Here is a 25495-nt window from a genome sequence, read left to right on the forward strand (position 1 = left end):
ATACATAGCAGTTCCATAATGTAATTACAAAAAATTAGTGTATATTCCACTTCATTATTCTTCTTTCTTTATAGGGCCAGCTTAGCAGATCAGTTTTGCTTATCAAAAAAGCACAGTTTCAAAATTAATTCTCTTAGGGCAAGAGCAATAATTTTTAAGCAACACATTATTTGTTAATTTACTATTTGATCTAAATACTAAACCAAAGTAATGCCTTTGATGCATTGAAAATAGCAGGCTTCTTCCAACCTTGTTTTTCTACAATACCCAAACCCCAATACTTTCAGCAGCCTTTGCTCTAAAGAGGATGTCTCTATGTCACTGTATAGGAAAACCTGACAAGCTTATGATCTTAGCATTGCCTTTATAAGCTCCAGCTTATCTATTTACCTGTATTCTAATTAAAATCTTATTGAAATTGGTATGGTTCTTCACTTGAGTCACATCCATCAAACTTCATTACTCAGATGCAAATCATATAATACTCAAAACACTGGAAAATTACTGAGATCTAAAACTCCTTTCTGCACATACTAATTACTGTTATACAACATCTTTTAGTTAAATGTTTTTATGATTTATGCCTATGAAATTTAAGATTAAGGAGAGCTCTTTCAGAGGAGATTTAAGAAGGCAGATCTTCAAAGTGACAGAAATACAGCTACAGTTTTAAATAACTTTAAGTACATTATCTCATACTAAATGTATTATAAGCCAGGTGCCGTTGCTGTGATTTTTACTTGAGATGTCTCTTTCAAATTGGAAAGTGATTTATCCCTTCCCCACCCTTTTAATTATGGGAATATGATATAACAGAAAACAGGCCATACCTTGAAATAGACTTCATACAAACAAGGAGTAGTAAGAGAGAGCCTGTTCAACGGGGAACCTGCTAAAAAAATATGGGATCTCATTGCCTTGCTGTCCTTTGCATGACTGAGGGTATTAGCTTTCATTATTAAACTTTAGTGATATTTCATACAGAAATTGAACTGATAATGGTTTTCTTTTTCCTCTTTTTAATCTCATGCTCTCCAACCTGTGACATCTTGGCTCAGCAGCCCAGTCATCCCATAGTGCCTATTCCAGAAAATGAAACACTCAGCTCTAAGGAGGTAATCAGCTGACATTTAATGGGTTTAAGCATTTGCATGCTATCTTTATCTTTTATTTATGTAGCTTGTGTAGAGTTGATGAGCAAAAACTTGCTGAGCTCCTAAGTCTGCTTTGTCCAGTGCACAGACTAGATAAGCATTAATTATTCTTAATGATTGATTTGTTTTGCAGACTCTGTTGGTTATGTGAATTTGGAGTAACACTAACATTTACACTTCAGGTTGCTGATATGTACTGTTGGGATGTTAGCAAATGGGATTTGTTAAATTATGCAGTTAGCCCCATTTAAATCACACATTCCACAATTTGAAGTCACTGGTATAGCTTCTCTTTTAAGTACCAGATACAACAACTACCAGAAGCACTTATGATAATTAGTTATTGAGAATTTCATAAAGGAATGTCAAGAAGACATAAGACAACACATAGTGCGAATTTACCCAGGATCAAAATTCAGTGTCAGTTTTATTTGACTTTGAAGGAGGACACAAATCTTCTTGAAGTCTAAATTCAGTGACCAATTCCCTACTACATTTACCTATCTAAGCTCCAGGACCATAGTGCTTACCACCCTAGATAATTCACTTGGTGAGAGCTGAAGCAACCCGCTACACATCATTAATTTTCTCTTGAGACAGAGCATATAAAAATTAAAAAGGTTCTGTTGGCACAGGCAAGTCTTTTTTTCCAACTAGGTCATGAACATAAAGCTGAATTATAGCCTCAATGTTGACATAAACATATGTAATCTAATTAACTATCATATCTTTACAACAGGCTTTGGAATGTAGTAGAACATCTTTAATTAAAGGATATTTTCAACAATATTTTGGAAATTCACATAGGAAGGCATAACTTGCTACCAATAATAGCAGTATGAATACATATATATGACACAAGAATGAATTTTTACTACCGAGACGCCCTTTGCTTACCAGGTGCATGCTCATAATTATTTCACAAGTTTTTTGATGAGTTTAACAATATAGACAGGAATGATAATTACATTATCATAACACAGTTGATTTTTACTTTATTATTTTAAAATTAGATTCTAGTCTTGCTAACAGCAGCAAAATGAGCATTTAAATAAATGAAATGGATGTTTGCCAATAATTGCTACCAAATGAGTAACTTTCTTGTTGTTTTAGAAAATGCTGAGGGAGTTTTAAGGTCAAGCGATTCACACATTGAAAGCAGAGGGTTTGCTTAATTCTGAGTTTGTTGACAGAGTCTGTCAATACGTCCTTACAGTTTATCTTAGTTTCCACTGAAAAGAAGGTTTAAAAATATAAAAGAAAGAAAAAAAATAAAGGTCGCCATCTCACTTGTTGGGTGGATCAATGAACTGCTGTTCTGCACCAGGAGCGTGTGAGACATGAACATAGCCTCTTATTCTCATGTGCACCCCTGGCCTCTCTGTGCACAGGGTCAGGGACTTAGAGCTACTTCATATCTCTTTTTGTTTGAATCTTCATCACGGCCTTCTGTTGTGGTTTAACCTGGCTGGCAACTAAGCACCACGCAGCTGCTCGCTCACTCCCCCCTCCCTCAGTGGGATCGGGGAGAGAATCAGGAAGGAGAAAAAAGGTTAGAGCCATGGACTGAGATAAAGACAGTTTAATAAGAGAAAATAATAATAATAGTAATAATGAGAATGGTAACAATATACAGAATATACAAAACTAATGATGCACAATGCAATTGCTCACCACCCGCCGACCGATGCCCAGCCCGTCCCGAGCAGCGATCACTCCCCCCGCAACTGACTGACTGACTAACCCCCGAGCATGACATTATATGGTATGGAATAACTCTTTGGTCAGTTTGGGTTAGCTGTCCTAGCTATGTTCCCTCCCAGCTTGTTATGTACCTGGCTGAGCAGGAGAAGCTCAAAAAGTCCTCGAGTAGTTTGAGCACTACTGGGCAACAACTAAAAACATCAGCGGGTTATCAACATTCTTCTAGTACTAAATCCAAAACACAGCACTATGCTAGCTACTATGAAGAAAATAATTAACTCCATCCCAGCCGAAACCAGGACACCTTCCAACCCCCTCCCTTTTTCCTTGCTTTTGACCTTTCTGCTTGTTTCTACACTGCAAATCCCCTTTCCTCTGACTCCCAGGAACCACTTCTTGGTTCTCTCAAAAGCAGTTGTTACGGATTCTGCTGTGGATCTATCCAAAGGAAGCCCCAAGGTGCCTTCAAAAAATGAAGTTAGACAACAAATGCCTTTTTGAGCTTCTGAGATAGGTTGTTTTTCTTCCATCTCATCTGTAAAGTTTCTGAAATATTATTGAAGTAAAGGTATTTCATTAGAGGGTGGTGAGAGGGACTGGACAGTTCCGAGCATAAATTTGTTGTCAAGATGAAACAGATTTGCACTCTAAAATGTGTATATATATACACACATATATGCATATATGTGTATACATATAAGTGTATATATATACATATACGTATACATGTGTGTTTATGTATATGCAGCCTCTGATGATGCAGCTGATTTTCCTGTATTTGAAAATAAGACAGGGGAAAGTAAACAGCTAGATCCCTATCTCTCATCCTTTTTCTTTACTGTTTACATGTTGAGGGAGAGCTTTCTTTTCAAAAAGAACCCTTTTAAGAAACAAGACATGTAATTTAACTTATACATTACGAGGATTAGTGCAGTAAGTGAAGCATCTCATGCTGACATACTAAAATCAGACTCCTGTGACTGAGATATCCTTGAAAACATGAGGTTGTAGCATGTTCTGTATTGATGACAATAACAATAAAAATGCAAAATTCATTTGGTTAGAGGCCAACTTGGTCTGTTCCAAGGCAGATAAAACATATAGCACTGTCTTCTGAAAGTTCCCTTCTATTTTAAACAAACACTTTGAACATAATTTCTATCAACCAATTTATTAAAAAGCTTAAATATACTCCAACAGTTGGAACATTTGTACTATGACCTGTAGAATAAAGGTCTCTGATGAAACTGTAGTTGCATTTAGAAAGAGCAAAGGCAGTCAATTGGAAAGAAGAGGAATTACCTGGACTGTTATCAGGATTCTTTGTATTTCCCCTGATTAGCATCTTTTTGGGTGACGGTCATTCAATGCTTAAAATAATGTTAGCTGGAGGCAAACGGTTAGCTTTAAAACAAAATTTTAAAAGTGTCAGATACCATTTGGTACAGCTGAGCAAGCTGAGAATTTGTGCTGGTTCCCTGGGGCCTGTCACATAATTGACTATGACCGTACAGGTGGACTCCAGTCCATACATAGACACAGCAGGAAGAACTGTGTCAGGCTCACCACAAGCTGGTCAGGAAATAACATCAAGCAATTGCACATTTTCTGTTCTCCCTATTACAAATCGAAGGAAATCTTCTCCAATGAACTTTCAAAGTACTTGTACAGGGCATGTTATCTATTTTTTTCTCCCCAATTTTAATCTCATTTTTAGCAGGAGGAGGTGACCAAGTGTAGAGGTGACACCAGAATGTGACAGTATGCTGACCATGTTGAGACTGAGCAATGTCTTTCCATGTCTAGGGAGTGGTAGAAAAGACACAAATATATCTAGAGATGAACTCCTTTCCCCATTCTCAGTCAAGAAGGACTGAACAAAGGCATCCTTTTCCCTTGAGATCTGTTGCTGGAGACAGAAGTATACAACACTGCTACCCAGAAGGAGATCAACATTTATGCTATCTTGGAGACAGACAGGAGAACAACATAGAGCCAGAAGCAGATCAAGACATTTGGGGCACTCTTCTTAGCTGCCCTGAGGGTGGTGGCTTCTTTGCGATACGTTGCTGAGCTGTCTCTGAAGAACCACCAAATTTCCACCACTTTCTTTTTTACATGGTTGGTTCTTCAAAATTGTGTGTTATGCTTCTTTCTCTTTTCAGTGCGGTGAAGAAAACAAGGTAGGCTTTGGTTGATGATTTTTAAAATCACAAGATCTTTCAGGCACTTGGATTATTCCTTTTTAGGAATAATCAAGATTATTCTAACCTATCTTGACTCTAAGAACTGTTTATGCAGAATTTGCACTTTATGAATTTACAGAACCCACAAGTCTCCATGTAATTTAAAATGTCCTTTATTATCAGTGAAGTCCTGTTTGGATGCTGAACTGATTAGGAAAAATTCTGTCAAGTTACAAGTTCAACATTACTCTTACTGCTGTAATAAGAACCTTAGATCTCTGTCCTATAGTCTCTGCTCTCGCCAAAATGCTCTTCTTTAAAATTTTGAATAGGCTTGTACTTAACACCTTCTCCTGCAATGTTCCTCCCTCAGAGCTAAAAACACAGTGAGGGAAAGTCAGTGTGATTTATGCAATTCCAAAAATAGAATGGAGGGGGGAGATGCTCTGTGAAACATAAACACCTCCTTGACCTTTAGGAAGGAGTGAGAAAGGGGAAGAAGGAAAGGTGTTGCTAGTTTCTCCTTAGTAATTCATACAGTTTTCCTCAAAGTGAAGTATTTACTGGGGGAATAAAAAAAAGGAGTTACCTTTGTATTCAGAAGAACAACATTCTATTCTTCATGCAGCTCTAGCTTCATTCTGTAACGGCATGAAGCAAATCAGATCTGCCACTTCTCTGCAAAAGTAAGGGACATTCTCCTCCTTGTGCGATCTCTACAATCAGTGCTTTTTAGTTGGAGAAGATCTGAAGCATACTCAAGTAAAACCTAAACAAGAGATATACCAGTAATTTCCAATACTTACTGTCTTCCTTTAAAGTAAGCCTATTGTTTGCCCAGGTTATGGTGTGCGAATGACGTTATAATCATTCTCAGAATCGTACTGAGTCAGAATATTTAGCGAGAACATTGGGCATATGTCACAAAAAGACATTGCATGCAGGTGCTAAAAGTATGTACTCATTACCCTTATTCATATATGACTTTCAAAATCCCAAGTCTATTATACAATTACTTCAAGTTCTTATAATCTTTTTCTGTGGCTGTTACTCCATCTTATCTGTTTGTTATTCCTAAAAGAACTGAAATAATTGTTTGAGATAATAATAGCATCTGTAAGGTCAACACTCATAAAAAGACCTCATGAGAAAAAGCTGATTCAGTGGTGACAGGATTTCACTGGCTGCCTTTTGTGCAAATTTTTGAGAATTTTAGTACAAGCTTTTTTTTTGTATTTTACTAGGGGAAACAATTAATGTGCCCTGTTCCACTTTAAACAACCTCAATAGAAAAAGTTCTTGAAATTTTAAATTCTATGAAAATGTCAATAAGGTCCAAAGTTCTGTTATACATTGCTTTTAATCTTTATTTACTTAGGGAGTGTTCCTGGACAGAGGTCAACGTTAGTATTAATCATTGATAGATTCTACATATAAGAAGAAAATGCACCAATTTTGTGAAAGAGTCTTTGTACTAAAGAATTTACATGAGAGGTTTTACAGTAGACCAAAGCTCCAACACAAATGGTGGTATCAGAGCAGAGTGATGTTATTCCAGTTAAAAATACTGGCATTGTACCCTGGATTTACAAAGAAAATCCCAGAGCTTACAAAATCCACCCCCCCAAAGTTGCTTGACATGATGATCACTATGACGCGAGGATGGATGAGGGTGGGCTGCACTCACGGCGGAGGCCTGCCCTTCCCTGCCACTGGTGGGAAGGTATGAGGGCAGGGTACAGGCTGCCCTCTCCTCCAGCTTCTCTTGACAGCCTGGGGGAGGCTGCTGGTGGTGGTGAGGTATTCGGTAGTGATACAGCTCTCATATTGAACAGTATGAATACCTTTTTAATTGGTAAAGAAGATCCCTGTCAACGCAAGAACAGGGGTATGATAGATACTAGACGAAACTAGAGGGAACTGTACTGGCAACTGCTCCTACTCAGACGTCAACTCCTTTGTTCAAGCACCTTTGTTTTCCATTCGGTGTTGGGACAGGTCCTTGCCTGCATGCAGACACACTGGGGCAAAAGACTGTGTTGCTTTGTGTGCTTTCCTTGGAGCCACAAACACGAGCTCTCTACCCATCACTGTGTGGACACACTATTCACTTTTGACTTTCAGCCTTGCATAAAATTACAGGCCCGTCCTCCAGACAGTGGAGAGCCGGTACACACTCGCATGGCAGAGCATCGCTGCCAGCTCTGTAACTGGCCAGGCCCCAGCACACACGTGTGTTACGCTGTGACGCAGTCAGCATCTCCTCTGTTCCCACGCTTGGGATGCAGGGTCGGAGTGGTCTTTGCAGCACTGCTGATTTGCAAAGTTTGTGAACTATCTACTGAACCAGGGGGCATTAGGCAATTCATAAAGAATGCGGCACGGACTGAGACTAAGCATAGACATTAAGGCAGCAAATAATAAGGCAAAGAGAAACAGCAATACATATAAAAAAAAGCTCTTGGATGATGCAAATTAGAAAATCCTTTGATGTCACTTACCTCCAAAATGAGAACTGTTCTGACTTGACCTGTAATCTTCCAAACTATTTTGGAACAAAATGAACAGTACCTCTCTGAAGTGATAGTCTTACTACCCACGGTTTATTTTGACCAAGCCAAGGACTGCATCAGTAGGCTCTCTCCATATCATCATAACAGCTCATTTAACTGAAAATTTAATGACCCTGCAAATGAGCATTAACAGTAGGAATAACTACTGCTTTTACTAAAGGAATAAGAATTTCATGTGTTAGCTGTGACAAAAAGTGGATGGGCCACTAAAAGGGAACAGTAAACTGCAGTCTTCTGATATTTACAAATAGAAAGGTAGGTCCAAAAACCGCACATTTGTAAAATCTCAGATAAAGCCTTTAAATATCAGAAGATGTACTTTCTATTTACTTTATACTTCAACAATGTTTTAAACCTTGTAATTTTTAGTACTTTGAATTTATAACAGGAAATTTATACTTGCAACGGGTATTTGGGCAACACTTTTTGCCAGCTTCAATGATATCTCCTTGTTTTAAGTAAAAAGTTTCAGTTATAGCCTGCTGATATGAAAGGGCGTATTAGATCACCATGCATTAACAAGGGAAAAGCACTTTATGCATTTATAGGATTTTATTTTTAATGTGATTGCTATAAAAAGAATTACTGTAAATGTGTTACTTACATGGTAACTTTACATTAAAAAGAATGAAAGGGTAGTAATATAAATGTGATACAGAGAAAGTATGAAATGTCAGTATGTCGTTTAAACTGCTATTTTAATCTAATTCAATTTGGCTTTAAGAAACAGCTGTTGTATTTTGTCCCCTTTAAATAATGGCGGGAGTTCTGTATAATAGTTTTAGAGGAAAAGACCTTGTCCTGAATAGGTAGTCAGAACACAGTTGTAGTTTGAAGAAGGCTTTTTTATTATTCAATACTTAAATAATGCATAAGTAATTAAAATCACAGAATTAGAGAAAAATTTGTTATAGTGTTTGACCGCTCTTATGATAAAAATATTTTTCCTTATGGCTAGTTAAAATTTCCCCACTTGTTTCCCCCTTTCCTTTCACCATGCAAACCTGAGCTCTCTATAAACCCTGCTTAAAAAGCTGGAGAGGGAAAACAGATACCCCTTAGCCTACTCTTTAGGCTAAACTTGCTGTGTAGCCTCCCCTCATATGCCATATGCCTTTCCCAGAAATCAAGGAACCCCCACAACCATCCTGATGGTCCTCTATTAGGTTTCTTCTGGTTGCTTGATAACTCTTCTCTGTTGGCAGGGCTCAAAAATGGAAACTGTGTTCCAGATGCAGCCTCACTAGTGCCCAGCAGAGGGGAATAAAAACTTCCCTCAACCTGCTGGCTATACTCTAATTAATGCTACCATATATGAGGTTTTCCTTCATCACAACAAGGGTGGACTGACCCACGTTCAGTTTGGTGTCAACCATACCTCAGGTCCTTCTCTGCAGAGCTGTTACCCAACCCGTCAGTCGCTGGCCTGTACTGTTGCATGGGGATATTCTCTTCCTCCACTCCCCTTGTCCACCACTAGATGCAGGATTTTGCATTTTTCTTTGTTCGCAAGGGTCCTGTTAGCCCATTCCTCCTGTCTGGCAAAGTCCTCCAGAATGGGAGCCATACCCTCAAGCGTATCAGTCTCTCCCTTCCCTCCAAGTTAGTAATGTTCACAGACTTCTGGACATGTAGGCTGTCCTACCACCCCGGTCTCCGATGGAGATGTCAAATAGCATTCACCTTAGTATCCTCTGAAATGCCACCTGGAACAGAACCTTTGAACTGTTAATTACTATCTTTACAGACTAGTGGTCCAGCCAGTTATCCACTCTGTAGTCCACCCCCTTCCTCAGTTTGAGTACCAGGTTGCTGTAGGAGACTATATTGAAAGCATTGCAAAGGTGGAGGAAAACAACATCCATGCCATGTTGGCCAGCATGCTCTGTCCTCCCAGGATGTGGTCAAAAAAGGAAGTGGAAACCCAACATGAGTCTGAAATGTCCTCTAACGTGCATCTAGCCAAGGTGATGCTTTATCTGTTGAAATTTGCTATGTGCAGTACAGTTCCTCAAACACGCCAATGCATGAAAAAACATCCCAAATTCAGTAAGCATAGTTATAAATTAACAGTGCAGGAAAACAATATTTTTAAAAGACAAGGTGCTGTATGAAGTTGTCCACTAGTTTGTAGAACTGTGCCTGCTTAAGGTACTGCAGTTTTTATTCTCCTCTCCACTCTGTTTTCACCTTTTATGTTCTTTTTTTCGGCAGGTTGCCAATGAAAGAGGTTCTGTTTAGCTATGATGGTGAGTGTTACTATTTTTCTGGCTTGATTACAGTCACACTTTGAATATGTAACTAATTCTTCAGTGTCAAACAAATTTTTAAGGTTTTGTTTAAAAAGGTGATAGGATGCTTTAGCTATACAATTTAGTGTTTGGATAATAAGCTGGCTATGTTTAATGAATACTGTTCCATTAATAATTACCAATACAGAATAATTCCACTTCGTAGCATCACAGAATAAAGTCACAACTGAATTAATTTTAAGTGGGATGAAATCAGACTGTTGGAAGAAATTGAGGTATGGTCTGGAATTAGATTGTGAATTAATGTTGTTGACATAAGATGAATATTGTTTTATATTTGAGTGCATAACCGCATAGTGTCATTAAAATGAATGGTTTGCTAGAGTTAAACAACACTATATTGCAAATAACGCACTATGCTTGAGAGCAGATATAATGTAGTACTTAACAAGGGAGGTCAGCAAATAGGTGAACTAGAAAAGGCTGAAATGTTCAGCACCTTTTTCTTGTTTCAGTCTTCACAAAACAAGGTTAATTATTACTAAAATTTTATTTCAGTTATTATTAAGTATTTGGGAGTAGGATCATGGAGAGAATAGGAAAAGAACACCTGAAGGAATACTGAGGTAAATTGGAGTATTCAGGATGGCACAGCCTAATGAAACTTACCCTTAAAATACTTAACCAAAGCAATTTCTCAAACACTAGTGATTAGAAGGATGAGTAAGTTCCCAGAAAACTGGAAAAAGGCAAACATGATGTCATGTCTAACAAAGGGGGAAAGGAAAATCTAAAGAATTACAGAAAAGTCAGCCCTAATAGCATTTCCAAGGCACTGGAAGAAAGTATTAAATGACCCATTTGTAGGCATCCAGAGAATAGTAAGGAGATAAGAGGACTTGCACAGGGACACGTCAGAAACAAATCCTATCAAGCTGATCTCATTTCCTTCTTTGACAGCAAAAGAGATATAGAGGATGTATTTGATACAGCGTATCTTCGACACAGTCCCACATGACATTCATAAGCAAGCAAAGCAGATACAGACTAAATTAAATTCACATAAGGTAGATGTGCAACTGAGTGGAAAGCCGGACTCTCTGAGAACAATCATTTGCTCCCGAAGTGGGAGAACATCTCACACAGGCTTCCTCAGTGCGGTCTTCTAGCTCTAGCACTATAAAACAATGCCATTAATTACTTGCTCAATCACATGGACAGTAAGCTTACCAAATTTACAGATAATGCCCGTTTGGGAGGACTTGCAAGCAGCTTGGAAGGCAGGATTAGAATTTAAAAAACGTCACTTGTGTTAGAGAAACAGCTTGAAATCTATATGATAAAATTCATTGAGGACAAATACAAGGAAATACAAAAAGCATAGACAGAAAACGAATGAAAACAATACTGCGGGAGAGAATCCGAGGATTACAGGGGACCACAAACTGAATTTGAGTTGAAGAGGTGATGCTCTTAAGAAAAACGCCACTCAAGGGAGATGTTGAAGGGAGTGCTTGAAATACGATGGAGGTAATTACGCATCTCTGTTCAGTGTTAGTGAAGGATCAGTTGCATGGGATGTGGAAAACAAATGGAAGCTTTAGACAAGATGTAATGGTTTCAGTGTCTTCACACAGAAGCAAAGAAAGAAGGAGAGAGCAGAGGCACAGCAGATTTTCTCTCTTCATAATGGGCTGTTATAAAGGCATATTAGGGACTTCTCCATCCTTCCTGAGAGTAGAGGAAAAAGAAATGGGCCTAAATTTCAGGAAGAGAGATTGAGTTTAGAATTTGGATGGTTGCACCTATGTGTAAATTTAAATACTCAGGCTGCTGCAAAGACAGGCAAGCATGTCACAAGGTAGGTTTGGTCTGCCAGCTGCCATCTTCTCCCACAGCTAGAGCACAAATGAGGTGTTTGGATATTTCTTCAAGCCTTTTTTTCTGTGAGACTATGGGTTACGTTTGTTAGCCAGACTGCCAGGTCATATAAATTAGGAAAACTAAGTGACCTGCATGCATGTTATACAGTTTATTAATCTGTATTTTTGACAACTCATGTTCATGTGAAAACTCTTCTTTTGCAGCCCCAAATTAGGATCAAGATCTAAAACCGTAGAGTATTTTGAGGCCTGTTTCTATACTAAGAAGGAATCCACGGCACAAATGTTATTTAAAGCACCATTTAAAAAAAATGCTTCCAGTATGATAATTGCCAAGCAGTAATAACAATCAAATATTCTTTCAAGAGATAGTCTTATGTACTAGCATAACTAACCCCAGAGACGCACACATGAATGTGCCATATTGAAATACAATTTCTTGAAGTGCTTGCTGGTTTAAGAGATGCCCAAAGTAACACAGCATATTTTCTTTAGACATAATATAAATGTTGAAATTAAATAAAGCCATATTTTTGTTGCAAAGTGCTTGCTGCGATTCTTATTTTCCTCCTGTAAATTTAGCTCCGTGTATTTCAAATAGCTGAGAATGAAAGCCAGCATCTCTGGGAAAGGAATGCTCCCATGCCCTTAACCTTGGTCACAGTTTGCCACCACACGGACAATTACGTTTTGTGAAATACTTCAGGAATTATTCACATTTGTGTCAGCACCCACAGCAATTGGCACGCACAGTGATTCTTCCCTGCCATGCAATATTCATGGCCCTTTTGGCCAGGCAGTGTCTGTGCCAGCCGGGGAGTGCAGGCAGAATTACCAGCTGCACTCCGGGCGCACGTGGAAGAACCACTTTCCTCTCCAGTTCATGCTGCTGTTTTTTTGACCCTGTGCTGCTCGCACAGACCGAATGTTGCCCCATCCTGGATCTTAAACAATTTGCTTTCAAGGTGCACTATAAATGCCTACGGAAGTGGTCTATGCTTGTGTGAGTCAACCACCTTCTCCCAGACCCCTTGATCCTCTGAACCACAAATCACCCCACAGGTATGTGCATGTCCAGGACCTTTCCATCGCAGCCCTGTCCCGGTGTGCAGGAGCACTTTACCTCCCGACACATTGCTATGTATTGTGGTTAAGATTAATATTTTAACGAGACACACTGCTGATTTCATTAAAATTAATGAGATGAACTAATTTATAAAATATTACCATAAGTTAAAACATTAAAATTAAAATCAGTTTAAATTGAACAGTCCTTAGGTTACTCAGCCTAAGTGCTATTGGACCTGGTGTCATTTCAATCCAGCCTGCATTTTAGCTGTTGAACTGTGGAACTGTGAAAGCAGAAAAGCAGTTCAGCAATCACTGAGTCTCTCTATATAGCTAAAATATACATTTTTCCTACAGGAGCACACACAACCTTCAAAATGTCATGTACATATTGATAGAAACATTAGCTTTGATTTTGTATTAGTTTCTTTTCTCAATGGAAAAATAATAGAAGTGTGTACATCTTGTGGACAGCACATCCATTAACAAGATCACAAAAAAATTATTGAGAAAAGTGTTTTGGTGAGTTCAAGAGAGTGTTCCTGGAGACAGAAATCAACACATATAGGTAAACATAACAAAACTGTATTGAAAATGAAAAAAAAAAAAAAGATATAAATGCATGCATATAAACACATCTATAGCTATAAATGTTATAAATATTGTACAAGATGTAACACGTCTACCTACCAAGGACCTAATAGTATTTCTTGTTTTCAGTTGGTCAACTTTTGTATTTAGAACCACTGTGATCTCTGCGATTCTCAAATGTGTGCCCATTTTTTCAAAGCATTTGCTTTGTTTTGAAATTGTTCCAAACCCAACTTTCCCTTCCTCTTGAATTTCATTTTTGTAAAGCCCAAATCCCATCGAGCATGTCTAGCCAAGAGAATTATTCACATGGCATCATTTAGCTTTCGATTAGCCCAGGTGATAGACTGAAGCCCATAGGTGGAAAGAACACAACCATGAGAAAGAGCCACTGGAGTTATAGGAAGGGCAAAAGAGGAATCTTTTTGTGGACCTCTGGGTTTGTGAGTTTGTTCATCTGTGCGTACTTTAAAAAACAGTTTCGCTATCTGTTCAAACAGCTCCCATCTATGAATGAAAAATGAGAGTGTATTGGCAATTAAAGTCTAGGAAGTCTATCCTGAGAAACCAATGGAAAAAGTATTAAGAGAAAAAAATCCTTTAAGGAGAGATTATAAAAAGCAAAACTCAACATGAAAAATTGATTGCTTTTTCAGTAGTACTATAAAATGAATGGATGCTGTTTATTCAACAGAGTAATATATTTAATCCAAGTTCTGATGCCTTTACCCTGCTTTTATTCGTTATTTTTCTAGTAAAATTCACATTCCCATCAGGACCACAATGACTGCCTATGTTTAACCGGGGCTTATGGTCCCCTTTTCCCCTCATCCTCCAGGCTAACTTGAAGTCTTATACACAGTGTTCACCCCATCCTATGCATGCTTCTGGTGTTTCTGTTGTTGCTATGTTCTATGACTCAAGCTGGCAAAATAAAAGACTTAATAAGTTGGCCCAGGTGGTCAAAAGGGAGATTGGCCTAGCACAAGGGATGTACCTCGGCAGTGACTTAGAATGGGCCATGGGAAGAAGGGTCAGAATTCATGACTTAAGGAAATTGGGTTGCTGCATCAGACTAAGAGCAGCCTTTGGCTCAAGGGTTCAGCTGTCTGGGATCCAAAGCCTGGTTTGGTGTGGCACAGCTCAGTGGTCTTGACTTGTTTTTAATGAGAAAATTGCTTAAATATCAGGAAATTTGCAAGCTAAAATTATGCAAAATGAGAAAAGTGAAAGCGTAGAGAGAAGCATTTTGTAAAAGGGTAACAGTAGCAGCTCAAGGATACAAAAGGAAAGAATCTATACCTAAGGTATAAAAAGTCCTTAAAAGCAGAGAATCAGAGAGTGGCAGATCAGCAACACTGAGGATCAGACTGTTACGAGGATCAAGAAGCTCAGTCCTTTCCCACCTGACTGATGCTTGCCTGCCCTGCACAGGCTCTCTGTCTGTCTTAGTGGGGTTGGTGAGCACATTAATAGCAGCTATCCAGTGTGTGTGCATTAGCCAAGGCATAATTGTTTCGTATGAATAAATTGCATATAACATTCTTGCAGCATCTCTTCAGACATTGTAAAATACTGGTGATTTCTATGTAAGACTGCTCTCGCTTATGCAAGGAGTAGTATCTAGCCATACACAGGGCAATCCTAGGCTATGTCTACACCAGTCAAGTCACACACCCCAAAGCAAATAGCATGGAGTAGCTTACAAGTTAAAGGAAGAGGCTGCAGCAAGCTGGCTTCTCTAGAAGTGGACTGGTGATGCTCACATTGCAGTAACACCAAACTTAATATGCATCCAAAGCGCCTCTAAGCCTGCTTGGTGGTAAGGCTAATGGTAGGCAACATGGACAACACGTTCAGGTTTCTAGTATTGGTTTGGGAGGCTACTTTTGCCTCTGCCCTTGTCAGTCTATGCTTGGTCAAGAGAAGACTTGGGGGTGCCAACATTCACTGGTGGGATCAGATAGGGCCACACATTTGAGATAAACACCAGTAGGTACAGATCTGCCATGCAACACCAGCATAACACCTGAGAGCTCATACTGGCAGCAAAATACAGTATGTTCCCCTTCTCTTTCACCCCTAACTCATTGGTGAGGTTTGGGATTGGCAAGCTCACTGCAAGCATCACTTCTCTGAAGCTATGCACAGCCATGCACAGGTTAATCTGTCCACAATAATCTGCACTGGCAGCATAATGAAGGTGGCATGTGGCCCATGATGTGATGGGGCCACTGACAAGGTTTCCACCCTCAGTTGTGTGACCTGAGACGTTCCTGTCCAAATCCAAGCCACGATGACTGCTGTTACCCATTCTGCAAGCCCTAATGAAACACTTAGGAGGGCACTTGCAGCTGTAAGGCTGCATGCATCCTGTGCTGGTTCATGCACAGGTTCCCCTGTTCTTCACGTATATTTGCTGGACTGAGACCAGAGTGGACTTACCTCAGGACAATGCTGGAGTATGGCTGGCCATAAGAAGGAGGAGACAGCACCCGTTGCCTTGAGGCTGACCAAGCAGTGCAGCTCGGGTGGGAAGCATGCATGGTGTATTAGTGTGAGTGAAAAGGCTATGAGGCTGTAGCAACCACGTAGCATCGTGTAATACGTATAAAGTCACCTTCTTTTACCTATGGTTGTTGACTCTGTGTGCTTGAGCACTTGTGTCTGTGAATCTGTGTGTGTGAGGAATGGGATTTCTTTGGCATGGGCAACTGGGGTCAGTTTCTCTTCCTCTACCTCTGACTTTGACCCTAAATCTGTTGATTTAAATATCTGAGGAACTGGGCACGTTGTTCCCAGAGGCTTGCACTGTGGCAAAACTCTGCTTAGATGTCTGATGAAATTTGTCACCTAAGCCACCACTATTCTGAGTTACACATAACCTGGATTAGCATCATAAGAATTGAGATAGGCAGCCCTGAAATGTTTTAATTAAAAGTGGCACTGCCTGATACCGTGCCAGCAACACACAGCAGTGAGCTGCCAGGCTGTTGCCAAACAGGGAGAAAGCATCCCCGTTCCTGTGCCTGCTCTAAACATATGGAGATCAACATGACAGTGAGAAAATCACTTTAACACACAGCTTTCCTCTGCATAAACACATCTAGGAGCTAGTCATGGTTTGGGAGAGTGAATCCTATTCTGTCTTAAGTTCATAGGAGAGAGAAGACATTGTGGGATAATACTTTTGGTGAAGTGGGTTTGCTTAAAAAATGTAATAATAAAGAGTAGTAAGTATAAATTATTGAAGCCATTACAAATCAGTGGAGATAAGCAATTACACAGGCTCCCTGATGCACTGAGTGTTGGCTACTGGCAAATGACTGAATTGGGGTCTGGAGTCCTGGTTTCTTCCTAAACTGGCCAAGAGTTACTTCATTTTCCTGGCACAAGGTAGCAGTACTGCAATTCTCCCTCTGGGTCTGCGTGCAAGGCTTGACCCCAGCCTGCTTGCAGCAGCCAGGAGAAGGAAAGGTGCTGCAGTCTTCTGATGGGGTGGGCTCTGCCGCCCATCCTGGGAGTCACCTTCAGCACCCAGAGCCTCACTGGCCAGTGCCATCGCTGGTACTCTGCAGGTGATTAGAAATAAGATTTTCTGGTGTCTAGTAGGCTTATTCAGAGAAATCAGGGAGACTTTTGAAAGAAAGGCTGTGGAATAATCCTGCACCAGTTTTATAGATATTCTTGGACATTTTTGAACTGATTTTTATCTGTTAGTCCACCAAGTGTTCAGTGATGTTAATATGGAATTCCTGCCACACGCATGGTATTTTGTGAAGCTCAAGGGTAGACATCAGGTAGAGCTGAAACAGTTACAAGTCAGATATTTTTGTACTTAATTGTGAAGACAAGAACTAGGACTAGGACCGTAACTGAAAAGCTTAGCAGAGCTGTTATGCTTGGAATAGGTTAATCTTCAATAGAGGGAAAAGAATCCTGTTTAACTGTTACTAAATTGTTACAGGTAAGTCAACCCGTGCTTTCATCCAGGGAACATAGAGCAACTTTTCCTTACAAAGGAAACTACCGAAATAAAAATATTTGCTGAACCACAACAGAATAGATTTGTGAGGGGTTTTAAGGTTTGAACACATGCCAACAAATGGGAATTGGATTTTATCAAGTATCAGCATGGTTTCTTGTGTCACAAAACACAGCTCATGAGAAGCACAAGTTACATTTTTGTATCATTTCAACAGAAGTCTCATGACTGTGCAAACTAGCTCACATCATTTTCAAGCAAATCCCTTGCCTCTGGTTTATCATCAGCAAGTCTTTAAAGTAGAAAATTAAAAAGAAAAAAAAACAAACCACCAAACAAACCCAAATGAAACCAGAGGTCTGTAACTTAAAACACAGATATGCCTGTTCACTTAATCCGACTGGCTGATAACATTTATCAAATACAGTAGCTTTTTTTCTTTCTTACACTTCCGGAGCAAGGAGATAACTTTGTAAAACTATTTTCAAGGATCTGTAATAACAAAGAAGATTTGCATTTTGCTCATTTCTAGTCAGCACTTCACTGAAGTTTCCATAAACATGTCTTTTCTCATTTTCCTCACGTTACATTTGATGCATTATAGCAGTCAGTGACAGACCTAAAATTGTCCAGATTTTTTGTCTCATCAACAAAACTTAATAAAAAAAATACAGAGCAAATTTGAAGGCTAAGATTTATGTCCTATTAGGGGATGTATGGTGATTGCGTGTTGCTGACCTTGGCCTTTCTATTAACTTCCACACAGAAGACTGCTTGCAACAGAGCAAAATAAAAATCATAGGGTCTGGTGCAATTTTCCCTCATCCACAGTTTTTTAGCTGTGGTGGGGACAGTGTGGGAGGCAGGTTCAATAAAAGTGCTGCTGGCAAGAAATTTTATTAAAGTCTTGAACATTCGGATTACAAGCCCATATATATAGAAACACACACACCTATTCCCTCTTAATGTCTCTGCCAGTCATGGCAACGCATCCAAACCAGCTGTGCTGCCAGCTGTGCTTTCAAAAGTAGCGCCTTTTGATGCTACGACCTCCTGCAGTGCTGAGCAGCCCAGTTGAAGTCACAAAGGGAAAGGTTCCCTTCATTCCCTAGAAAACAGTTCTGCCATTAACTTCTCCAGGTTCCTCTCATTTACTACAAAATGGAGACAGAAGGATGACTGGGTTTTATCTTTTCTTTTCAGCTTTAAATTGCCTTGTAACTGTTCAGATTTCAAACTACGATATTTTTTTTGCAATTTAGCCTTATCTGTTACCTCTGCTAGGAACTTCAAAGTTCTTTGCTGCTTTTTTCTGAATTTTTAAAGTTTTGGTGACAGTATCAAGCGTATTTATTCAGGTCTGCTGTTGAAAAACCAGGAGATCATAGATCAAGTAGAAAAGTCACTTAGACATATTTTTATATCTGCTCTTTTTTTCTTTTGATTTTATTAATACAGGCATTTCCTTTTTAAATAGGAATGAGCACTCGTCAGTGGGTATTTATTATGCTATTTACAATGATTACCAAATTTATTTTGACTAAAGAAATACAAGCCTTACAATAATTTCTTTGGGTAATAGTTTATACTGAATATCACCTGACTTCTTTTTTAATTTGCGCACAGTAAAACAGTGCAAAATTAAACATATAAAGATAAGCTAGATAACTGGAAACAAGATTGAAATGGGAGATGCAGGATAAGATGCAGTGATATAGCCCTGCATATCAAAAAAAAAAAAAAAAAAAAAGCTGGACATGAGCCAGCAATGTGCTTTGGCGGCCCAGAAGGCCAACCATACCCTGGGCTGCATCAGGAGAAGCGTGGCCAGCAGGTTGAGGGAGGTGATTCTGCCCCTCTACTCTGCTCTGGGGAGACCCCACCTGGAGCACTGCGTCCTCTAGGGGTCCCTTCCAACCCAAAACATTCTATGATTCTATGATATCAGAACGGAAAATGTAGATGAAATACAATCTAAGTGTTATATAGTTTCCAGTCATAGGGAGAACTTACTATAGTGTTACAGGTAAATGAAGCTTGAAAGACAGAGGGTTTCCTTTGACACCATGTGCTCATCCCTCACATGGTTTTGATTTTAGAAGTTAGAAGTATAGAACTAAAATATTGGGTCATCTATATTGTGTATATTTTGAAACATTTAATATAATCTTTCTCACTTGCAAAAGAATGCACCCAGTGTTTCATAATGATGAATACATAGTTGTGACTCTGTTTCCAGTATCTCTGTATCTTGGGCAAATAAATCAGTTTACAACATGTCTGACTAATAATTAACGCATACAGAGTCTTCCTAGAAAACCGTAGTCTGCAGCTTTCTGTTCAGGTTTCTTTCTGAATACTGACTGGAGGCATTACATCTACAGTAAACGGACATTTACCAATAAAGTTGAGCACAGAGAGCCTTAAAAAAGGCTGCTAGGGGCAGAAGAATGTGGCTCAAAAGTCAGATATTGCTCTTATGTTGCATTGCAAGTGAAGTTTGCATGGCGAAGCAGCTGGACTCCAGAAGAAATTTCCCTCAAGGACTTTACTCTGTTGAAGACGGCGGTTCTGTAAAGTGGAATAGGCTAAAACGGAGTCTGTATCAGGGAAGGTCCTGCAGGGTGCGAGGCTGCTGCACAGGAAGAGATGATGACTGCAGCTTTAACATCATCTCCAAAGCAGCTATATGTTACTGTGACCAGTTCTGTGCCTCAGTTTCTCCTGGCCCTGTAGACTGTTGTGCTGACTACTGGGAAGTCTGTGACAACCCTGTTGAGCCCACCAGGTCAGATGAGCCTTGGCCACCTCCAACATCGGGTATGTATAGAGAAAATGGTCAGTTGGCATCTCTATAAAAATATACTTGGGATTAAAATATTACTGACTAATCAGTATGTATACTGTATGCATCCTAAAAATGTGATTAAGACGTAGTGGACAAAGACACTGAGTATGAAACTGGAGTAGGCATTATTCATGCTGTTATTTTTTTGTCAGGGACAGATTTTTAGCGTTGGCTAGATCATATTTCTGCTGGACAGAACCTCTGTTTTACCCACAGCTTCTCAGAAATAACTCATTGGGTCAAAATGGGTGTAAGCTCACCAATTTCAATAGATCTTCACAGATTAACATAAAATGAACAGCAACTTCTAAATTTCTGTATCCATCAGTAGTAACAAATCATCAGGAATATTGAGGATTATCCTGAATGATACTGCTGTGAAGTATTCTACAACAGTTTCGATCCAGCATAGCTTTCCTGTGGGACACTATTTTTCCTGCAACAGCCCAGGTGCAGGAGTACGTGAAGGGATGTTGTTAGAACAAGGATTTCTGGCATATTCTAGTTTCTTACTAGTTAGGGTTTTTTTTTTCCACTTCAGTAGTGGAACTTCCTCCAGGACTACTCTAAACCCATCCTATTTTTTTTAGAACTAGAGATTGCAAAAAACGATCTACAAACAGCTGGTCCTCTGTTGGTTCCTGCATGGGCCAAATCTCTGCTGGTGAGAAAAGTTTAGAATAGTGGATTTTAAGACGATGCACCTTCTTACTATTGGTAGACCAAATCTGGCTGAAAATGTCGAGACTGTACCAAATTTTCAAAAGCCTAAAATCAACAAAAATAGCACCATAACTTTTAAAAATTAACCATTTCTTGGCAATAACCCTGCTGCTTGCATCCTAGCACTCTGATCACAAGCTCTTCGGGAGGCCGTGTTCTTAAGCCAGGCACACAGCCAAGTTCTGATAAGTGGGAGTGACAGAAATGCTGTAAAACAAATTTGAGCTTGCAAAGTGTTTCTCATCATCTAAAAGAATGTTCTATGATTTATCTAAATAAAGGCATTTGTTTCATACTCATTTGGTGCAGTGGTGTATACTATTTCCAACAGATCAGGGCGTTGTTGTCGTAAGCTCTACATAAACATTTAGCAGCGTTTCTGCTCCAGAGCTGACAGCCCGCGGGTCTGGTCTGGCAAACTGTTTCATGGACACAAATCACTCCTAACCCTGCAGCAGCTTGCCATGTGGGCCCTGCCATAGGTCTACCGTTAAAAAGTGAAAGTGTAACAAAAAGCGTAAACAAGGGAATAGGTGAGGGGTAATATTTTCTTACTCCAGTTTTTTGCATGTGTGTTCACTGTTTTGTAACTCCTGGACTGTACAGGCCTGCCAGCGGTAGCAATTATATTTGCTCTATTCAAGCACCTTCATTTGTCCTATAGGTGAGTTATGTCTTTTTTTTTTTATATATCTCATCTCAAAACAAGATCCTGTTTTTCTGATCCTTGAAGTGCTTCATTGATGGAAAGTCTGCAGCACTTTTTAATCTTCTCATTGGAGATTTGCTATACAAGTGATTTAAAAGGTAAAAAGAGAATAACAAAGCAGCCAAAATACAGCAGGAAAATAAATATAACTCTAAAGGATCTTTCTAGAACTGAGGCGTCTGAGGAAAGGGAAGAGAGAATGAAATAGGAAGGAAAAAATGGGGAAAAGAGAAAGACTGAATGAAGATTAAGTAAACTATGAAGCATTTGTAGAAATGTTCTAAGTATATGAGCTGACTTTTAGTACCTAAGGCTACACTTCCACTTTTGACTAAGAATTATTTAAGCACTAGAAGACCACATACACCAAAATACTTTTCACTTGGAAGATTTTGATCTTTTGCTTGCCTGTTGTTTTGCTCTCAGTGCTTCCCGAGTCATATTACTTTAAATAAATCATTAAACTGAAGCGCTTTACATGAGATGGAATGAATGGCAATAAAACTGCTCAGAGCTTTATTTCTGGACCCCTGTCGATTCACTGACTTGGTGCTCAGTGGCAGTGGTAAGCTACGCCGTGACTTCTTCCATGGGTGTGCACCATGCTGAGGGCCAGTCTTGATTTAACTCTCTGGAACTGCTTCGACTTTGCCTTTATGAACACAGCATTCGGTATGTTTTGATGGCTTTCCTGTGTAGTTTCAAAGGAAACTGTGCACATTCCCGTACTGGGACCAGTGCTGTTTAATATATTCATCAATGACTTAGACAGCAAGTTTGCAGATGACACCAAGCTGAGTGATGCGGTTGATACGCCAGAAGGATGGGATGTCATCCAAATAGACCTGGACAAGCTGGAGAGGTGGGCCTGTGTGAACCTCATGAGGTTCAACAAGGCCAAGTGCAAGGTCCTGCACCTGGGTCGGGGTAACCCTTGGTATCAATACAGGCTGGGGAAGACTGGATATAAGGAAGAAATTCTTTAGAATGGGGGTAGTGAAACACTGGGACGGGTTGCCCAAAGAGGTAGTGGAGGCCCCATCCCTGGAAACATTTAAGGACAGGTTGGATGGGGCTCTGAGCAACCTGATCTAGTTAGCGGTGTCCCTGCTCACTGCAGGGGGGTTGGACTAGATGACCTCTAGGGGTCCCTTCCAACCCAAAACATTCTATGATTCTAAGATTTTTGTCTTATTATTATTTAAATTTTTGTTATTAGAAGAACTGTTAGAGTTTCATTTATTGTCTATACTCACTACTTATTTTATCTTCTTGTTTCAATGACTGGTGGTACAAAAAGCCCTGTCAGAGCCAACACATTGGATCCAACCCTGGTGGTGGTATAAAAGTGACATCTGGAGAGTTTGCTAATTGCTTTTATACTACACAATCAGGGTCTGGCCTGCAAGTGAGTAAACCTGAAGGCATTTCACTGACAGAAGTATTTACATCAATACTGTACCGGGCTCTGAGGGAAGTCTTCATTTATCAAACACTCTTCCTTCCAGTCATGATTTTCACACCATATCCCATTCATAAAGTCATCAAGTTCATCTTTAAATTAATTAAGTTCCCGCTTAATATATTAATATTCCAACCTAATATATTCACGGCCAGACAACCTCACCATGTTTTCATGCAAATGGTGTCTTTCAGCTTTAGATGTCTCTGCTCTCTGCCACTGATGCCTTAGGCAGCACTCCTGGCCCTCTAAGCCCTAATTTGGCTGGACTGAAGGAACTGTATGGTTTTAATCTTCAATTCCCCGAGCATACATTATTAGAAAGCTTCTTCTGTACTTATCCAGGTTTGGATTTTTTTCTCGGGCATGGGCGGTGAGACCTGCCAGCAGAGCTCCACTGAGGCTCCATCCTGTCGCTCAGGCGCTGCATCAATACCTCCTTCCCTCAATATATTTGAAGTATCTTGCTTGATGCCCTCCTTCCAGCTACTAGCTGATGCTGACTTTGAAGCAGACTGTGACAAACTGTGACACCTAAGTAATTTGCTGTGGGTATTCTCTGAAAAACGGCTCGGATGTGAGCAGAAGCTGAATTAGAGAACTTCGGGCCTCAGACTGCTTAGGTGGGATTTATCTCACCTACACCTGCGCTACCTAGCATAGCGTGCTGTATGACTACCAGGCAGAGATAGGCACTTATAATGAATTCATCAGCTCTAGTCTACTTCTGCACTTCGGTATGAAATTTGCTACTACTTAGAAGTGCATATTTCTCTCCTGCCAGTAAAGGAGGTCTCAGCAGCTGAAGCATACATGGGTATGTCTGAGCATGTCTCCTTGCCATGAGGGGGCATGGCCTTCCTCACACTCATGGTGGGAAAAAAGTGCAATATTATGCAAATGCAAGTCAACACTATGTTAATAAATATGGTTTAAGCTTCTTGAAAATGGAGGAGAAAGGAGAACTTGGGGGTTCTGGCTCCAAACCCTTTTGGTGGGGGAAGAAACACAATCTCTACCTGTAGGCTCAGCAGTGGAGGAACCATGAGAACAGGCTGGAAAACAAAGACACAGACGATAAATGCACAATGCTTGCTATAGACTTGATCCCAAGCCCTGTGCAGGCAGCCTGGATCTTTCTTCCACTGAAGCTTTGACAATCAAAGGGCACTGAAGAAACCGTTTATGTGGAAGTTTGAAAACACACACAAAGTCTTTTCTCAGTGAAGTGTTATCAAAGAAGAAAATTAGGTGGTGTGTACTTTTTTGGAAAAACCATCGCTCAGTTTAGGTTTTATGCTGGGTTTTGGAGAATATATGAAACATACATCTGCCTCAAAGCAGATGTATGTTTCTCAAAGAGGAATTAAACTGGTGAGGAAAAAGAATATATTACAATAGGTTTGGAATACTTATTAGGTTTTTAATTTTATAACTGGAAAAACTTATTTCTATTTTAATTGCCAATTAGAAAATTATTTTTATTAGAAATGTATTCTTTTTAAGTTTACTACTGGAAAACGATTTTATTTAAAGAATTATTTTTATTTACATGTAAGATGATAATTTTTCAGTCAGTGCTTTGAATCTATTGCTGATTTTATTTACCATGAATGATAACATGCCTGGTAAAAAATTAAAATACATCAGACTGCCTTCATTACTTGGAAGAAACTGGAAATAGATGTTGCCAGCTTTCAACTAAATAATTTATACATACTGCATACAACCAATTAATTCAATAGTAGCAAGAGTTTTGAGTTAATTCACTTCAAAAATGTTTTTTTTTTTCACGCATCTATATGTTATGTTGGCAGGTTGTTATAAAGATGGACGGTATTACGGAGAAGGAACAATAATTAAAGACAACTGCAATTCCTGGTAATGTTTCAGAGAACAGCAAATTGAATTTTATTTAGCATATGTCGTGAAACCGGAATTAAGGTAGTGAGCATCCTTAAATTCAAGTTAAACATGTAATCAAATCAAAACGGATGGAAGAGTAGTGCTGTATTTGAGTATTGTAGAACCAGATTACAGCTAACTTAGAAGAATGGCAAGAGGCCAATGGGCTTTCTAACTGAGATATGAAAATGAGAGTATTAAAATCTCCTCCTCCCTGGCCTAATTCTGTCCCTGCTCAGCCAGTCTGCTGGCTCTGTTCTGAGTCAAAATGGTTTCAGCCTAGACCTGGGCATTGACCTGAATGCAGACAAAACGAATATATTTAAAGTTTATGGGTTTATTTTAGAATGTCTTCCTCTGTTTCTTTGTCATGAGTGATGAGACCTTACATTATTTCATAAGGGAAATATATATATATATGTATATTTATGTAGGAAAGGGATGAACTGTTT

At 39.4% G+C, this 25495-nt stretch overlaps 2 protein-coding genes across 2 annotated transcripts in view; both read left to right on the forward strand.

Moving 5' to 3' along the window:
* Window positions 1-9858, forward strand: part of LOC104126242 (muscular LMNA interacting protein) — a 138641-nt gene extending 128783 nt beyond the window's left edge. The window contains exons 14-15 of the mRNA XM_035894173.1: window positions 1062-1115; window positions 9832-9858. Of these exons, the coding sequence (XP_035750066.1) occupies window positions 1062-1115; window positions 9832-9858 (81 nt within the window). The remainder of the gene's footprint in view (window positions 1-1061; window positions 1116-9831) is intronic.
* Window positions 9859-19846: 9988 nt separating this feature from the next.
* The window catches only part of TINAG (tubulointerstitial nephritis antigen), a 47360-nt gene continuing 41711 nt past the window's right edge, over window positions 19847-25495 (forward strand). The window contains exons 1-2 of the mRNA XM_009638779.2: window positions 19847-20216; window positions 24956-25019. Of these exons, the coding sequence (XP_009637074.1) occupies window positions 19847-20216; window positions 24956-25019 (434 nt within the window). The remainder of the gene's footprint in view (window positions 20217-24955; window positions 25020-25495) is intronic.

Source organism: Egretta garzetta, unplaced genomic scaffold (assembly GCF_000687185.1).
Source record: "Egretta garzetta isolate BGI_Z169 unplaced genomic scaffold, ASM68718v1 scaffold415, whole genome shotgun sequence".
Classification (NCBI taxonomy): Eukaryota; Metazoa; Chordata; class Aves; order Pelecaniformes; family Ardeidae; genus Egretta; species Egretta garzetta.